The sequence below is a fragment of the Oncorhynchus mykiss genome, chromosome 17, assembly GCF_057628025.1.
Source record: "Oncorhynchus mykiss isolate SJ-2025 chromosome 17, ASM5762802v1, whole genome shotgun sequence".
Lineage (NCBI taxonomy): Eukaryota > Metazoa > Chordata > Actinopteri > Salmoniformes > Salmonidae > Oncorhynchus > Oncorhynchus mykiss.
In genome coordinates, this window is record NC_143038.1 from 23,685,934 (window position 1) to 23,706,453 (window position 20,520).

General features: G+C 41.4%; 1 protein-coding gene across 25 annotated transcripts in view; it reads left to right on the forward strand.

Annotated features, from left to right (window-relative positions):
• ptprt (protein tyrosine phosphatase receptor type T) overlaps positions 1 to 20,520 on the forward strand; it is a 415,067-nt gene that overhangs the window by 272,556 nt on the left and 121,991 nt on the right. For all 25 annotated transcript variants that reach the window (XM_090205068.1, XM_090205070.1, XM_090205071.1 and 22 more), the window contains exons 10-11: positions 12,800 to 13,001; positions 18,331 to 18,436. In XM_090205068.1, coding sequence (XP_090061194.1) covers positions 12,800 to 13,001; positions 18,331 to 18,436 — 308 coding nt within the window. The remainder of the gene's footprint in view (positions 1 to 12,799; positions 13,002 to 18,330; positions 18,437 to 20,520) is intronic.

Genomic DNA, 20,520 nt, shown 5'->3' on the forward strand with positions numbered 1-20,520 from the left:
GAAGGGAGAGGAGGGCGTGTTTGAAAAGTTTTATAACCCATGTCTCTTCACAAGGGCGGGCCACTGATTGAGCAGAGCCCTAACCTTATGAAAACCCAAATCTCTCATTTGGAAGCTAAAATTACATTTCATCTTTTCACCAATAATTTTATATTCAAACATTTAAATTGAACAACAATTCCATGTGAATCCGATAACTACAATGTGCAGACTTTGCACTGTAGAGTTTGTCATCTTATCATTGATGAGAATGTCTCAGATGACAACCCGAAGTGACATCATATTCATTAAGTACCACCGCATATGTTCAATTGGTCGGATTACCAGAATATAGTTAATTTCCCCCCACCTTCTGATGTTCCCAGAATCTCAATGTTAACCAAGGGGTTTTCAAATTTCCCATCAGTAGGGTAGAGAGTGGAAAAAGGGGGGAAGAGTTATTTGACTGTCATAAACCTACCCCCAGGCCAACGTCATGACACTGAGAATGTTGTGACAAACAAAAAACATCTAGTCAGCAGCAGTCATGTGGGCAAAAACAGCTTGTTGATGAGAGAGGACAAAGGAGAATGGCAAGAATCGTGCAAGCTAACAGGCGTGCCAGAAACTGATAAATAAATCAAATAAAATGTGTCATATGCGTCAGAATACAACAGTGAAATGCTTACTTACAAGCCCTTAACCAACAATGCTTTAGAAGTTAAGAAGAAAAACATGTTAAGTAAAAAATACATAATTGAAAATAAGAAGTAATAAATAATTATACAGCATCAGTAAAATAACAATAGCAAGGCTACAGTATATAGAGGGGGTACCAGTACAGAGTCAATGTGTGGGTTCACAGGTTAGTCGGGGTAATTGAGTTAATATGTATATGTAGGTAGAGTTATTAAAGTGACCATGCATAGATAATAAACAGAGTAGCTGCAGTGTAAAAGAGGGGTCTGGGTAGCCCTTTGATTAGCTGTTCAGGAGTCTTATGGCTTGAGAGTAGAAGCTGTTAAGAAGCCTTTCGGACCTAGACTTGGTGCTCTGGCACTGCTTGCCGTGTGGCAGCAGAGAGAACAGTCTATGACTAGGGATGCTGGGGTCTTTGACAATATTTAGGGCCTTCCTCTGACACCGCCTGGTATAGAGGTCCTGGATGGCGGGAAGCTTGGCCCCAGTGATGTACTGGGCCGTACGCACTACCCTCTGTAGTGCCTTGCGGTCAGAGGCCGAGCTGTTGCCATACCAGGCAGTGATGTAACCAGTCAGGATGCTCTCGATGGTGCAGCTGTAGATCCTTTTGCGGATCTGAGGACCCATGCCAAATATTTTCAGTCTCCTGTATTTTCAGTCTCCTGTAATAGGCTTTGTCATGCCCTCTTCAAAACTGTCTTAGTGTGTTTAGACCATTATAGTTTTTTGGTGATGTGAACACCAAGGAACTTGAAGTTCTCAACCTGCTCCGCTGCAGCCCTGTCGATGAGAATGGGGGCGTGCTCAGTCCTCCTTTTCCTGTAATCTTCTCCTTTGTCTTGATCACATTGAGGGAGAGGTTGTTGCACCACACAGCCAGGTCTCTGACCTCCTCCCTATAAGTGGTCTCATCATTGTTGGTGATCAGGCCTACCACTGCTGTGTCATCGGCAATCTTGATGATGGTGTTGGAGTTGTGCCTGACCATGCAGTCATGAATGAACAGGGAGAACAGGAGGGGGCTGAGCACACACCCCTAAGGGGCCCCCATGTTGAGGATCAACGTGGCAGATGTTACCTACCCTTGTAGGTACCTGGAGGCCCGTCAGGAAGTTCAGGATCCAGTTGCAGAGGGAGGTGTTTAGTCCCAGGGTCCTTAACTTAGTGAAGAGCTTTGAAGGCGCTATGGGTTTTAACACTGAACTGTAGTCAATGAATTGCATTCTCACATAGGTGTTTTATCCAGGTGGGAAAGGGCAATGTTGAGTGCAATAGAGATTGCATCATCTGTGGATCTGTTGGTGCGATGTGCAAATTGGAGTGGGTCTAGGGTTTCTGGGATAATGGTGTTGATGTGAACCATGACCAGCCTTTCAAAGCACTTCATGGCTACAGACGTGCTACAGGTCGGTAGTCATTTAGACAGGTTACCTTAGTGCTGTTGGGCACAGGGACTATGGTGGTCTGTTTGAAACACTCAGACAGGAACAGGTTGAAAATATCAGTGAAGCCACTTGCCAGTTGCATGCTCAGAGTGGATGTTGCCTGTAATTCATGGCTTCTGGTTGGGGTATGTACGTACGGTCACTGTGGGGACGACGTCATGGATGCACTTATTGATGAAGCCAGTGACTGATGTGGTGTGCTCTTCAAAGTCATCGGAAGAATCCCGGGAACATATTCTAGTCTGTGCTAGTAAAACAGTCCTGTAGCTTAGCATCTACTTCATCTGACCACTTTTTTATTGACCAAGTCACTGGTGCTTCCTGCATTAGTTTTTGCTTGTAAGCAGGAATCAGGAGGATAGAATTATGGTCAAATTTTCCAAATGAAGGGCGAGGGAGAGCTTTGTATGCGTCTCTGTCTGTGGCGTAAAGGTGGTCTAGAGTTTTTTTCCCTCTGGTTGCACATTTAACATGCTAGTAGAAATGAGGTAAAACGGATTTAAGTTTCCCTGCATTAAAGTCCCCAGCCACTAGGAGCGTTGCCTCTGGATGAGCAGTTTCCTGTTTGCTTATGGCCGTATAAACCTCATTGAGTGCGGTCTTAGTGCCAGCATCGATTTGTGGTTGTATGTAGACAGCTACGAAAGATACAGATGAAAACTCTCTTGATAAATAGAGTGGTCTACAGCTTTTCATGAGCTACTCTACCTCAGGTGATCAAAACGTTGAGTCTTCCTTTGATTTCGTGCACCAGCTGTTTACAGATGTACATAGACCGTCACCCCTTGTCTTACGAGAGGCTGCTGTTCAATCCTGTCAAAAAAGCTTAAAACCCACCCGCTGTATGTTATTCATGTCGTCGTTTAGCCACAACTCAGTGAAACATAAGATGTTGCAGTTTTTAATGTCCTGTTGCTAGGATATACGGCACAGTACAACAGTGGTGTGCAGAACAGTATCTCAGAACACACAACTTATCGATCCTTGTCAAGGATGGGATTTTGCACCAGATGACCACACCAGGATCCACTCCTATCAGCTTAAAACAAGAAGAAGTGGCTCCAGTGCAAGAAGAAGTCTCTCAACTTATTGTTGAGACAGGAGATGGATCACCAACACTAGACAATTGAGGAGTGGAAAAAAACATTGCCTGGTCCAATCAATCCCGGTTCCTGTTGCGTCATGCTAATGGCAGATTCAGGATTTTGCGTAAGCAGCAGGAGTCCAGGGACCCATTATGCCTGGTGTCAACGGTACAGGCTTGCGGCGTACTGGTGTGGGGAATATTTTCCTGCACACGTTAGGTCCCTTGATACCAAATGAGCAACGTTTGAACCCCACAGAGTATCTGAACATTGATGCTGACAAAACCCAATATAGCATCTTTGGGATGAGATGGAATGGGCTGTTCGCAGCATCAATCAATCAAATGTATTTATAAAGCCCTTCTTACATCAGCTGATGTCACAAAGTATTGTACAGTAACCCAGCCTAAAACTCCAAACAGCAAGCAATGCAGATGTGGAAGCACGGTGACTAGGAAAAACTCCCTACAAAGGCCAGAACCTAGGAAGAAACCTACAAAGGAACCAGGCTATGAGGGGTGGCCAGTCTTCTTCTGGCTGTTCAGGTGGAGATTATAACAGAACATGGCCAAGATGTTCAAATGTTCATTGATGACCAGCAGGCTCAAATAATAATCATCACAGTTGTCGTGTCTTTGGCATCATTAAACTGAAGACTTATTTTTATCAAATAAATTCTCTGTAATTATTATTACGTGATTTAAACTAACTTAATCATGTAACTGTAATTAATTAGGAAGTCGGGGCACCAAGGAAAATATTCAGATTACAAAGTTATAATTTTCCTAATATGACTTTCAGGTATTTTAATATCTGATCAATTAGTCTTCTAATTAATTAATTATTCTTTACCTCACGTTAGTCTCATTCCAAACGTCATAAATTGTTGGTTATCTGCACAAACCCAGTCTTCACTATGAGTCACCCATACATCAATTGTCTTAAATAATTGATTTACTAACTAAATAATCAATCCCAGAAATGCACACAAACAAACAAGTAGATATGGTTACAAGGAAATGATACCGGAGTTTCCCTAGCGGGATAGTGGGTGTCGACTGAGATAAAAGACACTACAAAGTGATAATTATAACAATTGAAATGCTAATCATGAATTCTCACTCATGAATGCTAACACGTGAACGCTCACTCATTTGGGAATATTTGCAATCAATATATATATTTACGCTCAGGGTGTCGTCGTGATCTCTGTTGGAAGGTTTGTTTCTGTTGGAGAGTTTGTCCGCCCTCTGCCGTGTTTAGAATTGTTGGTTCAGAGTAACATTCAGCAATGATGTTATAGGATAGATGTTTCGGCAGTTGTCGGTCTTCGCGTTCAATGATACCGAATTCCTAGCTGCAGACTAGTAATTAGTATCAAAGATTTGTTCTTATTCTGTCCGTTCGATAGTCTCCGAGTTTAACCACGTGGCATGGTTAATAATTCAGCAATCATCTGAAACATTAGCCCTCTCATGGTTATCGAGGTAAGCTGGTCTCTACTCAAACCTTAGTCCTCTCGTAATTGAGAGAAGCATGGTCTAAAGATAAATTCCCAAGGTGGGGGTTATATTCGGAAGAGCAGAAAGGGGCTGTCCCACGACGCCAGATCAATGTCTGTGCTCATGGGGCGGGCCTATGATTTAGTTAAACTCAAAAGGGAATTGGAGTTTCTTCATTAAACAGTTTAAAATCACATTACATAATTTCACAAATAGTTTCATCTTTACTCATTTTATACAACAATTAGATGCAAGCTTCACAACTGAGACTCTTGTATAAACTGAGTTATGGTAATGTGGCTGTATTGTCTCTCATGAGTTTCACAAAATTGTACCAAACGGACCAGTTCATAGCTGGCTACTTCACTGACCGTTTATACATTCTCCAGAACATTAATATAGTTCAGTTCTCAAGTTCTGTGAGGTGGAAGAAGTTCCTTTGTTCTCTCTATGAAAACTCACTGTCTCTCTATAATGTCTGGCCATACGGAAGAATCTCCTCCAGGAATTTATGACCTGCCTTACAGAGCCTGGTGTAGGGGGAAGAGAGAGAGGGGGATGGTGCTCACTGTACCCAAAGAGGGCAATGTCATGACACAGTGGTTGTCAAAGGTGCAACTGGTCAGCACCTCAGGAGTAAATGACAGTTGGCTTTTCATAGCCGATCATTCAGGGTATCTCTACCGCTCCTGCTGTCGCTAGAGAGTTGAAAACAGCAGGTCTGGGACAGGTAGCATGTCCGGTGAACAGGTTAGGGTTCCATAGCGCGCAGCCAGAACAGTTGAAACTGGAGCAGCAGCACGGCCAGGTGGACTGGGGACAGCAAGGAGTCATCAGGCCAGGTAGTCCTGAGGCATGGTCCTAGTGCTCAGGTCCTCCGAGAGAAAGAAAGAGAGAAAAAGAGAGAGAATTAGAGAGAGCATACTTAAAATCACACAGGACACCGGATAAGACAGGAGAAATACTCCAGATATAACAGACTGACCCTAGCCCCCCGACACATAAACTACTGCAGCATAAATACTGGAAGCTGAGACAGGAGGGGTTTCTGATTTTTGTAATGTTATGTAGATGGAAAAAGCTGTCCTTGAAACAGTCTTGATATGTTTGTCAAAAGAGAGATCAGGTTCACAGTTTTATTTGAGACAACTGTAGAACCATCAAGATTAATTGTCAGATTCAACAGAAGATCTCTTTGTTTCTTGTGACCTAGAATAAGCATCTATGTTTTGTCCAAGTTTAAAAGTAGAGAATTTGCAGCCATCCACTTCCTTATGTCTGAAACAGACTTCCAGGGAGGGCAATTTTGGGGCTTCACCATGTTTCATTGAAATGTACAGCTGTGTGTCATACGCATAGCAGTGAAAGTTAACATGATGTTTCCGAATGACATCACCAAGAGGTAAAATACACTGCTCAAAAAAATAAAGGGAACACTTAAACAACACAATGTAACTCCAAGTCAATCACACTTCTGTGAAATCAAACTGTCCACCTAGGAAGCAACACTGATTGACAATAAATTTCACATGCTGTTGTGCAAATGGAATAGACAACAGGTGGAAATTATAGGCAATTAGCAAGACACCCCCAATAAAGGAGTGGTTCTGCAGGTGGTGACCACAGACCACTTCTCAGTTCCCACTCTAGTGGTAGCATGAGATGGAGTCTACAACCCACACAAGTGGCTCAGGTAGTGCAGCTCATCCAGGAAGGCACATCAAAGGTTTGCTGTGTCTGTCAGCGTAGTGTCCAGAGCATGGAGGCGCTACCAGGGGACAGGCCAGTACATCAGGAGACGTGGAGGAGGCCGTAGGAGGGCAACAACCCAGCAGCAGGACCGCTACCTCCGCCTTTGTGCAAGGAGGAGCAGGAGGAGCACTGCAAAATGACCTCCAGCAGGCCACAAATGTGCATGTGTCTGCTCAAACGGTCAGAAACAGACTCCATGAGGGTGGTATGAGGGCCCGACGTCCACAGGTGGGGGTGGTGCTTACAGCCCAACACCGTGCAGGACGTTTGGCATTTGTCAGAGAACACCAAGATTGGCAAATTCGCCACTGGCGCCATGTGCTCTTCACAGATGAAAGCAGGTTCACACTGAGCACATGTGACAGACGTGACAGAGTCTGGAGACGCCGTGGAGAACGTTCTGCTGCCTGCAACATACTCCAGCATGACCGGTTTGGCGGTGGGTCAGTCATGGTGTGGGGTGGCATTTCTTTTGGGGGCCGCACAGCCCTCCATGTGCTCGCCAGAGGTAGCCTGACTGCCATTAGGTACCGAGATGAGATCCTCAGACCCCTTGTGAGACCATATGCTGGTGCGGTTGGCCCTGTGTTCCTCCTAATGCAAGACAATGCTAGACCTCATGTGGCTGGAGTGTGTCAGCAGTTCCTGCAAGAGGAAGGCATTGATGCTATCGACTGGCCCGCCCGTTCCCCAGACCTGAATCCAATTGAGCACATCTGGGACATCATGTCTCGCTCCATCCACCAACGCCACATTTCACCACAGACTTGGCAGATGCTTTAGTCCAGGTCTGGGAGGAGATCCCTTAGGAGACCATCCGCCACCTCATCAAGAGCATGTCCAGGCGTTGTAGGGAGGTCATACAGGCACGTGGAGGCCACACACACTACTGAGCCTCATTTTGACTTGTTTTAAGGACATTACATCATAGTTGGATCAGCCTGTAGTGTGGTTTTCCACTTTAATTTTGAGTGTGACTCCAAATCCAGACCTCCATGGGTTGATAAATTTGATTTCCATTGATCATTTTTGTGTGATTTTGTTGTCAGCACATTCAACTATGTAAAGAAAAAAGTAGTTAATAAGAATATGAAAACAATAGTGGTCCTAAGACGGAGCCTTGAAGAACACCAAACTTTACAATTGATTTGTCAGAGGATAATCCATCCACAAACTGATATCTTTCCAAAAGATATGATCTAAACCAGGCTAGAACTTGTCCGTGTAGACCCATTTGGGTTTCCAATGTCTCCAAAAGAATGTGGAGATTGATGGTGTCAAAAGCAGCTCCAAGGTCTAGGAGCACGAGGTCAGATGCAGAGCCTCGGTCTGATGCCATTAAAAGGTAATTTACCACCTTCACACATGCAGTCTCAGTGCTATGATGTGGTCTTAAACCAGACTGAAGCATTTCATATACATTGTTTGTCTTCAGGAAGGCAGTGAGTTGCTGCGCAACAGCTTTTTCTAAAATATTTTAGAAGAATTGGAAATTCAATATAGGCCGATAGTTTTTTATATTTTCTGGGTCAAGGTTTGGCTTTTTCAAGAGAGGCTTTATTACTGCCACTTTTAGTGAGTTTGGTACACATCCGGTGGATAGGGAGCTATTTATTATGTTCAACATAGGATGGCCAAGCACAGGAAGCAGCTCTTTCAGTAGTTTAGTTGGAATAGGGTCCAGTATGCAGCTTGAAGTTTTAGGGGCCATGATTATTTTCATCAATGTGTCGAGATATATTACAAAAAAACTTTATCCTAGGGCCTGACAGAGTTGTGCAGACTCAGGACAACTGAGCTTTGGAGGAATACGCAGATTTAAAGAGGAGTCCGTGATTTGCTTTCTAATGATCATGATCTTTTCCTCAAAGAAGTTCATGAATTTATCACTGCTGAAGTGAAAGCCATCCTCTCTTGGGGAATGCTGCTTTTTAGTTAGCTCTTTTGTTCTTATTTTCCTCAATTAAGTTGGAGAAATAGGATGATCGAGCAGCAGTGAGGGCTCTTCGATAATGCACTGTACTGTCTTTGCAAGCTAGTCGTAAGACTTCTAGTTTGGTGTGGAGCCATTTCTTTTCCAATTTTCTGGAAGCTTGCTTCAGAGCTTGGGTATTTTCTGTATACCAGGGAGCTAGTTTCTTATGAGAAATGTTTTTAGTTTTTAGGGGTGCAACTGCATCTAGAGTATTGCGCAAGGTTAAACTGAGTTCCTCAGTTAGGTGGTTAACTGATTTTTGTCCTCTGACGTCCTTGGCTAGGCAGAGGGAGTAAGGGCAGCAAGGAATCTTTTGTATTGTCTGTGAATTTATAGCACGACTTTTGATGCTCCTTGTTTGTGGTCTGAGCAGATTATTTGTTGCAATTGCAAATGTAATAAAATGGTGGTCCGATAGTCAAGGATTATGAGGAAATACAATAAGATCCACAACATTTATTCCACGGGACAAAAATAGGTCCAGAGTATGACTGTGGCAGTGAGTAGGTCCGGAGACATGTTGGACAAAACCCACTGAGCCGATGATGGCTTTGAAAGCCTTTTGGAGTGGGTCTGTGGACTTTTCCATGTGAATATTAAAGTCACCAAAAATGTGAATGTTATCTGCCATGACTACAAGGTCCGATAGGAATTCAGGGAATCTCAGTGAGGAAAGCTGTATATGGCCCAGGAGTCCTGTAAACAATAGCTATAAAAAGGGATTGAGTAGACTGCATAGATTTGATGACAAGAAGCTCAAAAGACGAAAACGTCATTTTTGGGGGGGGATAAATTGAAATGTGCTATCATAAATGTTAGCAACACCTCCGCCTGAATCTACCGCCATCCAATCTGCAGCAAGTGCGTGATGCCATCGTGTCAGCATGGACCAACATTGAGCACAACAAAAAGTAACAATGTATTTGTATCTCTTTTGCCATGCACTGAATAGTGGATGCTTGTCACCTCAAACGGATGCCTTGCAAAGTTGAATGATTAAACAATTGGTGAAGTGTTGTGAACCCAACCAAACTTACATGAATAACAGCTAGGAAAGGAATTAAGAAATTACCATAATCTTCCATGTCTACAGGAAGGCTCCATTTGTTTCAGTTTTAGTTCCTTTCCAACTCTTTATCAACTTAGAAAAATTCTGAAAGCTGTCAGTGGCTGGATGATGTCTGACTCACTCTGTGTCACTGTCTCACACAGCCAACCATCCACCAATCACACGCCCATGTCTATACCACTCCCGACCTATATTCACCTTACATCATTTTGGTCCAGCTTTGTCTGGGGGTCCCCAATGACAGGTTTTAAAAAAGCTGATCTAGGACACACTTCCTCACGACCTAGGATGCAGCTGCCCTGAGGTGGCTGAGGCTCCCCCCCCCCCCCCACACTACTTTTTTCCTTATTTTATCATCTTTTCGTTTTTTTTAACTTTCAGCTAAAATTGTATTTTGAGTGGTGGCTTGGATTGCCCCTACTGTTTCTTTGCCTGTGGTCAGTGCAGCATGGTCTAGGGGCCATGCCGGATCCAGCACTTAACCATGAAAGCCTTTCAAGCAGAAACTGGCCTAGCTGCCAGCAGGCACTGAGCTGTCAATTGGTTTGATTTGAATTCTTCTAATGGAGTTGTGAGCTGTGAAACGTCAGCCTAAAATGTTTTGATTGCCCCCAACCCTGTACACATCAATTTACAGAAACATCAATCTCCTGCAAAAATAACAAAACAAATGCAGAACATGAGTTTGGACGTTTGTGGCTATGGAAGCCCTTTCTGTTTGTTTTGACCCAGTCAATATTTCTGTTGTAATGCATTGCCAATATTTCATGGCTGTGGCACACAGCAGTGTGTAGCTAATTCAAATGCAGCCGGAAATGTACTGGTGGGACCAACAGAACTGACAATACCGTTCTGTTCTTCTTTACTATTGCAAAGCATTGCATATGCCCGAAAATGACAATATTGTGTTTTGTTCATAACAATAATACCTTAAATTGAATACTATTTTTGGCATTGGTACCAGAAACACTGGAAAAAGTAGCTTGAAGGTTGACATTTTTCTATATAAAACAGTTGTCATGTCTCAGCCTGTCATATAATTTAATCAGTCAATTGTATCAAATTGATTACCTAACATTTAATTGATTGTGATAGAATTAAACCATGCAACAATTAACTAATTAATAACTTGGGGCACCACGGAAGAGTGTTTATAGAGTTCATCTTATTGAGTCTCATTCTGATTGTCGTAAAGTACTTGGTTATCTGCACTAGCCATGGCTAACAAGTTTTGAGCAATACACAAATTGGCTTAATTATTTATTTACTAAATACCTAAATAATCACACAGAAATACATGTATATACACAGGATAGATCATACATTGATTTATAATCATGTCAGGGAAAGTCCCTACATGACTAACCCAATATGACGGCTGGTTACACAAAGGAAGGGGGTTGGGTTTGAATGAAAGAACGGGAAGGCTGAGAGACAAAGGAATTGGGTCTCTATCGGACCTTGAGAAGCTATTTTAGCGTAAACACAGACTCTTATGCATTCTAATAACTTCCCATTCGGAAAAAGAAAATGCAAGATATATATTTACTCTGAGCTGTGCTTCGATAGATCGGTCGAAGATGGAAGACTGGTTTGCCCAGAATAGATCCCCATTGTTCTTTGAAGAATCTTTCTGGTCGTAGTGTTGTACAACGGATAAGTTGAAGTACCTTGTCGTTCTTAGGAGATTGTCTGTCCTTTCCTAGGACATGTACGTTTACAGCTGCAGCTGATAACTCGACGTCTAGGATGTATCACTTGTGTTTATAGTTTTGTTTCATGTTCGGTTATTGTATGTAAGTTGTTTTGTCTTAAACATTGTTCCCCCTGCTGCTATTGGACCAAGTCTCTCTTGGAAAAGAGATGTTATCTCATTGAGAAAAACCTGTATAAATAAAGGTAAAAAACCCCCCAAAAAACATGAACAATTAATGAACATGCACCTGTGGAATGGAGGTTAAGAAACTAACAGCTCACAGACGGTAGGCAATTAAGGTCACAGTTATGAAAACTTAGGACACTAAAAAGGCCTTTCTACTGACTCTAAAAGAAACAAAAGAAAGATGCCCAGGGTCCCTGCTCATCTGCATAAACGTGTCTTAGGCATGCTGCAAGGAGGCGTGAGGACTGCAGATGTGGCCAGGGCAATAAATTGCAATGTCCGTACAGTGAGATGCCTAAGACAGCGCTATAGGGAGACAGGACGGTCAGCTGATCGTCCTTGCAGTGGCAGACCACGTGTAACAAAACCTGCACAGGATCGGTACATCCGAACATCACACCTGCGGGACAGGTACAGGATGGCAACAACAACTGCCCGAGTTACACCAGGAATGCACAATCCCTCCATCAGTGCTCAGACTGTCCTCATTGGGCTGAGAGAGGCTGGACTGAGGGCTTTTGTAACTGTTGTAAGGCAGGTCCTCGCCAGACATCACCGGCAACAACGTCGCCTATGGGCACAAACCCACCGTTGCTGGATCAGACTAGACTGGCAAAAAGTGCTCTTCAATGAAGAGTCGCGGTTTTGTCATCTCACCAAGGTTGATGGTCAGATTTGCGTTTATTGTCGAAAGAATGAGCATTACACTGAGGCCTGCAGCGGGATTGATTTGGAGGTGGGGGGTCCGTCATGGTCTGGGGCAGTGTGTCACAGCATCATCGAACTGAGCTTGTTGTCATTGCAGGCAATCTCATCCCTGTGTGTTACAGGGAAGACATCCTCCTCCCTTATGTGGAACCCTTCCTGCAGGCTCATCCTGACATGACCCTCCAGCATGACAATGCCATACTGCTCGTTCTGTGCCTGATTTCCTGCAAGACAGGAATGTCAGTGTTCAGCGAAGAGCCCGGATCTCAATCCCATTGACCACATCTGGGACCTGTTGGATTGTAGGGCTAGGGCCATTCCCCCCAGAAATGTCCGGGAACTTGCAGGTGCCTTGGTGGAAGAGTGGGGTAACATCTCACAGCAAGAACTGGCAAATCTGGTGCAGTCCATGAGGAGGAGATGCACTGCAGTACTTAATGCAGCTGGTGGCCACGCCAGATACCGACTGTTACTCTTGATTTTGATCCCCCCTTTGTTTAAGGATACATTATTCAATTTCTGTTAGTCACATGTCTGTGGAACTTGTTTAGTTGGTCTAATTTTTTAAATATTGTTATGTTCATACAAATATTTACACATGTTAACTTTGCTGAAAATAAACACAGTTGACAGTGAGAGGACATTTCCTTTTTTTGAGGAGCTTATATATGGTGTTACACTTTTCACTCTGCTCTTACAGATCACCTATAAGGCTCTGAGCTCCTTGGACCCCAGTGCAGACCTGACCACCCAGCGTGGCAGGGTGTTCAAGTTACGCAACGAGACCCAACACCTGTTCGTGGGGCTCTACCCGGGCACCACCTACTTCTTCACCCTCAAAGCCAGCACCAACAAAGGCTTTGGACCCCCTGTAACCACCCGCATCGCCACCAAGATAGCAGGTGAGGGATACTTGTTCAGAGCAGATCGTAGTAGTGATGTTTCATTGGTATCCTAAATTCACATACATACAGCTGCAAGCAATATGACATAAATGACATGATACATGCACCATTGTAATATAGCAGTTTTGTTCTTTTCATTATTTGTTTATTTGATTTGTAGAAAAAATAAAGAAAAAAAACACTGACATTGTCAAATGCCACATCTGACTAGAGCTGTGGCCGTCATGACATTTTGTCAGCCGGTGATGGTCAAGCAAATAACTTCCGGTCTCACTGTAATTGACCGTTAATTAACATAAACACATTTAGCATCGCCTGGCTTCCACACGTAGCATACAAGCCACTGATGTAGAACATTGGAACAGCTGCAAGTCTAATAAATACATGTAATATAGCCTACACCATCACAATAAATCCATTATTTATTTTAGATGGGTCAAAAGAAACATGATATGAAGAAAACTTGTCCTTATGTTAGGCCCTGATCTGGCTATGCCATATGGCTGTGTGCTATACTAGTTAATTTAGCAGACAATATTTGCCTAGAATTCCGTGGCATTATTTTATATTATTTTTAGTATGAAGAATACAATTGAACATAGCTGAATAAAAAATAAAGGATATTCCTCCAAATTGATTTGAGGTGGGGTGCACATGAGGCTAATCTGTGTCGAGTGGTTAACAAAGATACAGGTACTCCTATATGCTTAATTTAGAATTGTTTATATAACCTTTGTGATACATGCAGTACAAGTCAAGAGTTTGGACACACCTACTCATTCAAGGGTTTGTCTTTATTTTTTGTAATTTTCTACATTGTAGAATAATAGTGAATACATCAAAACTATGAAATAACACAAATGGAATCATGTACTGCAGTAACCCAAAAAGTTTCAAACAAATCAAAATATATTTTATATTTGAGATTCTTCAAAGTAGCCACCCTTTGACTTGATTACATCTTTGCACACTCTTGGCATTCTCTCAACCAGCCTCATGCGGTAGTCACTTGGAATGAATTTCAGTTAACAAGTGTGCCTTGTTAAATGTTAATTAATCTCAGACAAATTGTTCATTCTGGTCTTTCTGAAGCGCTGCTTGATGAGGCCGAAGCACCAGTCGGGGGCAAACTTGGTTTGGCCTGTGATCAGGAAGTGAATGTCGAGAATCTGGTGGAGCTTGTGCATCGTCCGCCAGGCACAATACCAGAGCACAAACGTGTTCTTGTTTTGGCCACTGCAGTTATCACAATTCAGTTCCACACGTGTTTCCCCAACTCCGTAGTTGGTGAAGAAATGGTGTGTGTACTTGATGAATGTGCTGCTGCCTTTGCTGGATGACATGACTTCATCAATCAAGTAGTTGACTTGTTGTGGTATTCCTTCACAGCAGACACAAACACGCCACACTTGCGAGGAGTTAAAAAGTAGATGGGACCTGGCTACATAGAAGGACAGTGCACCTGCAAACAACAAAAGATAATTCAGATAAATTACAATTAATTGTCTCACGCATGTCTTTACACAGCTCAGTGAAAGGTGTTTGCCTGCCTCATACATACATACATACATACATACATACATACAGTGGGGCAAAAAAGTATTTAGTCAGCCACCAATTGTGCAAGTTCTCCCACTTAAAAAGATGAGAGAGGCCTGTAATTTTCATCATAGGTACACTTCAACTATGACAGACAAAATGAAAAAAAAAATCCAGAAAATCACATTGTAGGATTTTTAATGAATTTATTTGCAAATTACCTTTGATGATCTTCATATGGTGGCAATCAGAAGACATTTGTTTACTCAATAAATGTTCCTTTTGTTCGATGAAGTCTCTTTATATTCAAAAACCTCTGTTTTGTTAGCTCGTTTTCTTCAGTAATCCTCAGGCTCAAACTCAGTCAAAACAATCAGACAAAAAAATCAAAATTGTATCCGTAAAGTTCATAGAAACATGTCAAACGATGTTTATATTCAATCCTCATGTTATTTTTTTGCCTAAATTATCTATAATATTTCAACCGGACAATAATGTCGTCAATATAAAAGGTAAACAAGAAATGCACATGCGCCTGAAAAAACTCTGCGACTCGTTAGGGTCCACTCGTTCAGACTGGTCTTACTCCTTCATTTATAAGAAAACAAGCCTGAAAGGATTTCTAAAGACTGTTGACATCTAGTGGAAGTTATAGGAACTACAGATGGAGTCCTAAGTCAATGGATACTGTAATGGCATTGAATAGAAAACCACAAAACCACAAAAAAAACTACTTTCGGAATTGGTTTTTCTCAGGTTTTTGCCTGCCTAATCAGTTCTGTTGTACTCACAGACACTATTTTAACAGTTTTGGAAACCGTAGAGTGTTTTCTAACCAAATCTAAAAGTTTGGTCATGCTTTTCATCCAAAATTCTGAATGCTGCCCCCTACCCTAGAGGTTAATCAGTGTATTTGAGGACATTTTGCTTACTCAAAATCAAAGCTGTAATGCATCCTGATGGCTTTGTTTGCTGGTTCAGTAGGGGCCCCCAGAGACAACTGCAGGTCTTAACAGTTGGTCTTGCCGTCAGCAAACCTCTTCTGGTAGACAGACCGCTCACTCTGAACAAGCAGGTGATGCTGCTCTTGCTTCTTCAGCTTGGCTGACTTAACAGCTTCTGGCAGATCTGAAGACATGATAGTTGTTCCTCTGGCACTGCCAGCACAGGTCTGTCCAAAGCTTAGTGCTTGAGATGTGGGGCAGAAATCTTCTCCACAGCCCGAAGGAAGACAGCCCAACTACACGTAACTCTGGAAAATACAGAAAAAATGTCAGATCAATAAAAGTAGTGCCAATAATGTTGGAGGTCAATTAAATAATCAAAACGTGTTTATGCTTTACGTACCAAGTGTTTGAGTCATTGATGTCTTGTAGAGACGCCACATTGCTGCTTTTGTCACATGGAATGGCAGCAGCTTTCCACCAAAGTGTTTGTGTCCTGAGTGGCATCCTGGTAATACTATTGCATTGTTGATGAAATTCACCACTCACTGAAATTGCTTGCTTGGGTCAGCTCTCATTTTGATGGGTGGCATTAGACCATTCTCCTTGTATTACTAGTGGAGGAGAGTGAAGCGTGTTCTACTGATGCTAAAAGATGAATTCCAGATAGAAATATTTTTGCACTATTATAAAATAGATGCGAAATGGCATTCTGAGATAACATTACTACACACGGTTCTTTCACGTAATGTTAGCGAACTAGCCAGCCATTTAACGTCAGCTAATGTTAGCCAGCTAACATCAAGCTTTAACTTAGGGTATTTTGTTTAGACATGTAGCTAGCATGCTAGCCAGCTAAACAATTAAATATAATCCCAATTCATTGAGCACTAGTGAAACAAACTGATTGTCATAGCTAGCTAAAGTTAACCAAATTGGTTCAATGTTAGTTAGCAAACATTAGGCTATAATTAGCAATGCGAAATGGCATTCTGAGAAAACATCACTAATGTTACACACAGTTCATACACGTAACTTAGTGTTAGCTAGCAAGCCAGCAATCTAACCTCAGCTAAGGTTAGCGAGCTAACAGCAAGCTTTAATTTGGCATCTTTTGTTTAGACATTTAACGTTAGCTAGCTAGCTAAACAATTAACTATAATCCCAATCCATAGAGTACTAGCAAAACAAACTGATTGTAATAGTTAGCTAAAGTTAACCAAATAGGTTCAATGTTAGCTAGCAAGTCAGCCATCAAACTTTAGCAGGCTAGATAACAGCAAGCTTTAACTTGCAATGAAAACAACTTTCGGACAAAATTAGAAATGTATAATATTTGAAACTGTTGCTAGACTCTTACAACTCTTTGTATACATGGATGAAAGCTTCACGGGAGACTGCAGCTCCTTCCCATTTAGTTTGCACAGCTCAGAGGGAGTCAGCATGGCACGATCGTTCTCCAGAAAATAGTTAATCACAACTTTTCCCCACTGACCTTGGTCTACAGCCTGATAAATTCAGGGGAGCAATGTTATTGAGAGCAGTTGCAACATATTTGCAGTTCTCCATGGCTATATATTTTGAACAAACTGCAGTAGAAAGGATTATCTATGCATTACGAGCAGCTCATTTTATAGACACAAGATGCTACACTGCAGCCCACTCATTATCTCAGCCAATCTTGGCTAGTGGGAAGGTTCCTGTCTTTTTGTTTACTAAACCAACTAGGCTTGTTGGTAAACACATAAATGTGTTTTATGTTCAAACGCCTCTCTGGTGACTTGCGTCATACGCCTAGTTAACTGAAACTGGTCACATGTGGGTACTCCTTCACGACTGTTGGAAAAGCATTCCAGGTGAAGCTGGTTGAGAGAATGCCAAGACTGGCAAAGCTGTCATCAAGGAAAAGGGTGGCTACTTTGAAGAATCTAAAATCTAATATGTATATTGATATGTTTAACACTTTTTGGGGGGTTATTATATGATTCCATATGTTATTTCATGGTTTTGATGTCTTCACTATTTTTCTACAATAATAGAAAATAGTACCAATAAAGAAAAATCTTTGAATGAGTAGGTGTGTCCAAACTTTTGAACGGTACTGTACATTCACACAACATAGCAACCAAACGGTGAGCAATTGTTTATCATTGTGCATCATTCATTTGAACCATGTCATTCACTGACATTCATATAGAGAAATGGTGTAACACAAGCATCAAGGATGTATCTTCTTATCTCTGAAAGTAAACATTCCCTGTCTTAGTTGTCAGTCATACAATAGACTAGAGCCTTGATGGCCTACATCATCAACACCATTCTCTTTGAATCCCTGAACGTTTTGCCATTTCTAATTTCAGTCTGCTGCGATTTATCTAATCAAGGTTGTCCTATGAATGTTTTGGAGATAATGAAGACTGGGGACATTTTAGAGAGATGGCACTATCGTGACGTGTACAGGGCAAGGTTTTCACACCAACACGCTTGTGTTAGGGTACATCTTTAAAAAGGTCAATCTTTAGCCATGGCTTCATGGACAACTTTGACTTAAATCCATAGATGGAGATGGTCTATTTAGGTACTGTGACTGTATGCCAATACTCTATTGTGCATTAGCTTTAGAAATCAGAGCTGAATCCACTATTTTCATGTCAGGGGACCAAGTTTGTTGATTGTGTGTTTTAAAGATAATAATTTGAAAGGGGTTGTGTTCATTAGGAAACAAAAGTAACAAAACAGACTCAATCATATTTGTTTTTTATTGCAAAACATTTTAGCTTTTTCCATTGCATGCCCTTATGAACACAACTCTATCTCATACTCTCTGAATATTTCCCCACTAGCCCCATCAATGCCGGAGTACGAGACAGACATTCCCCCTCTGAATGAGACGGACACCACCATCACAGTTCTGCTGAAGCCTGCGCAGTCCAGAGGAGCTCCCGTCAGGTACCATACTATGCCATCACTTCAGTCAGGTCCATTATGTCTGCAGTACGGTAAGTTAGTAACAGGTCCAGGTGTCTCCATTTTGGAAGTGTTTACTTCAACCTAGTCTGTTTTTCTCTGCTTCAAATGTGGAAACTCGTGCATAAAGCCTAACAATTTTGGGGGGTTGGCATTATGGAGGTGTCAGATTGACAAAATAATGGTGTTTGGGAAGATTGTATATTTGGTTGTTTTTACTGCTTATCTGCACAGTAAGAAATTAATTGGTAATACACAACACATGATAGTGCAGTTAACACCTTACACAAGGTTGCACAAGGTTCAACCAAAGTGTTACCCCCTTTCTTATTCCAAACTTGAAATGGTTTACCGAAGTCCACAGAATCGCATGACAAACTATCACCCTCATGCACTTAAGGAGATCACGAATATCATGGACACATTAGAACTAGTGGATATATGGAGGCTTAAAAACCCTGAGCTAGTGAGATACAGTACATGGAGGAGGATTAATCAAGCTAGTCGTCTTGACTACTTTCCTGTGTCCTTCTCACTGGCTCCAAAAGTTAAAAAAGTGTTGATAGGAGACAGAATGGGATCAGACCACCATCTAATTGGCATCCACATAACTCTTACCGAATTTCCATGTGAGCAGGGATATTGTAAATGTAATCACAGCCTACTGGATGACAAGCTGTTTTTAACCAAGACAAAATAATTTATAACTTTTAATAGATTTTTTCCTGCATAACATACACTACCATTGAAAAGTTTGGTGTCACGTAGAAATGTCCTTTTTTTTTAAAGAAAAGCACATTTTTGGTCCATTAAAATAACATCAAATTGATTAGAAATACAGTGTAGACATTGTTAATGGTGTAAATGACTATTGTAGCTGGAAATATCTAAATATATTTATGGAATATCTAAATAGGCGTACAGAGGCCCATTATCAGCAACCATCACTCCTGTTGTTCGAGACCTTCAGTTTCTTGTCAATTTCTCGCTTGGAATAGCCTTCATTTCTCAGAACAAGAATAGACTGATGAGTTTCAGAAGAAAGTACTTTGTTTCTGGCCATTTTGAACCTGTAATTGAACCCACAAATGCTGATGCTCCAGATACTCAACTAGTCTAAAGAAGGCCAGTTTAGTTGCTTCTTTAATCAGAAACACAAGTTTCAGCTGTGCTAACATAACTGCAAAAGGATTTTCTAAAGATCAATTAGCCATTTAAAATTATAAACTTGGATTGGCTAACACAACGTGCCATTGGAACACAGGAGTAATGGTTGCTGATAATGGGCCTCTGTACTCCTATTTACATATTCCATAAAACAATCTGCAGTTTCCAGCTACAATAGTCATTTACAACATTAACAATGTCTACACTGTATTTCTGATCAATTTGATGTAATTTTAATGGACAAAAATGTACTTTTCTGTCAAAAACAAGGAACTTTCTAAGTGACCCCAAACTTTTGAACGGTAGTGTACTCTAGGTACAGCAGATCCCCTTATTGTATGGGATACTTTCGAATGTGCCTTCAGAGGCCATGCAATTCAATACTAATCTTTAACTTGTTAGGGCTAGGGGTTAAACTTGCCTAGTTAAATAAAGTTTAAATAAAAATCAAATAAAAACAGAAACATGTTACAAATGACGGAGTGTTTCTGATCACCAAATTATATTTTGAAAGATGAAGCTAAATATTTTAAGTATATTTTCTCTTTTCAGTCTCCTCCATCTCCACTGAATGATAACTTTTTTTCCTAATAATAGTGTAAAATTAATAACTGTACAGAAAGACTTGTGTGAAAGCCAAATTACAGAGGAGGAATTTCTTGATACAATTAATTCCTTTCGGTCTGGAAAGATTCCAGGGCTTGATGGAATACCAGTTGAGTTACAGTATATCAACAAAAAAAAATTAAATACTCAAAGATCCACTATTCACATGTTTTACCGACTATAAAAATGGTAGACTATCAGATACACAGCAAGAAGGTCTGATTTAAATATTACTAAAACAGGACCCAGGTGGTAAGTGTAAAGAACTAGTCCATTTATAAAACTGGAAGCCC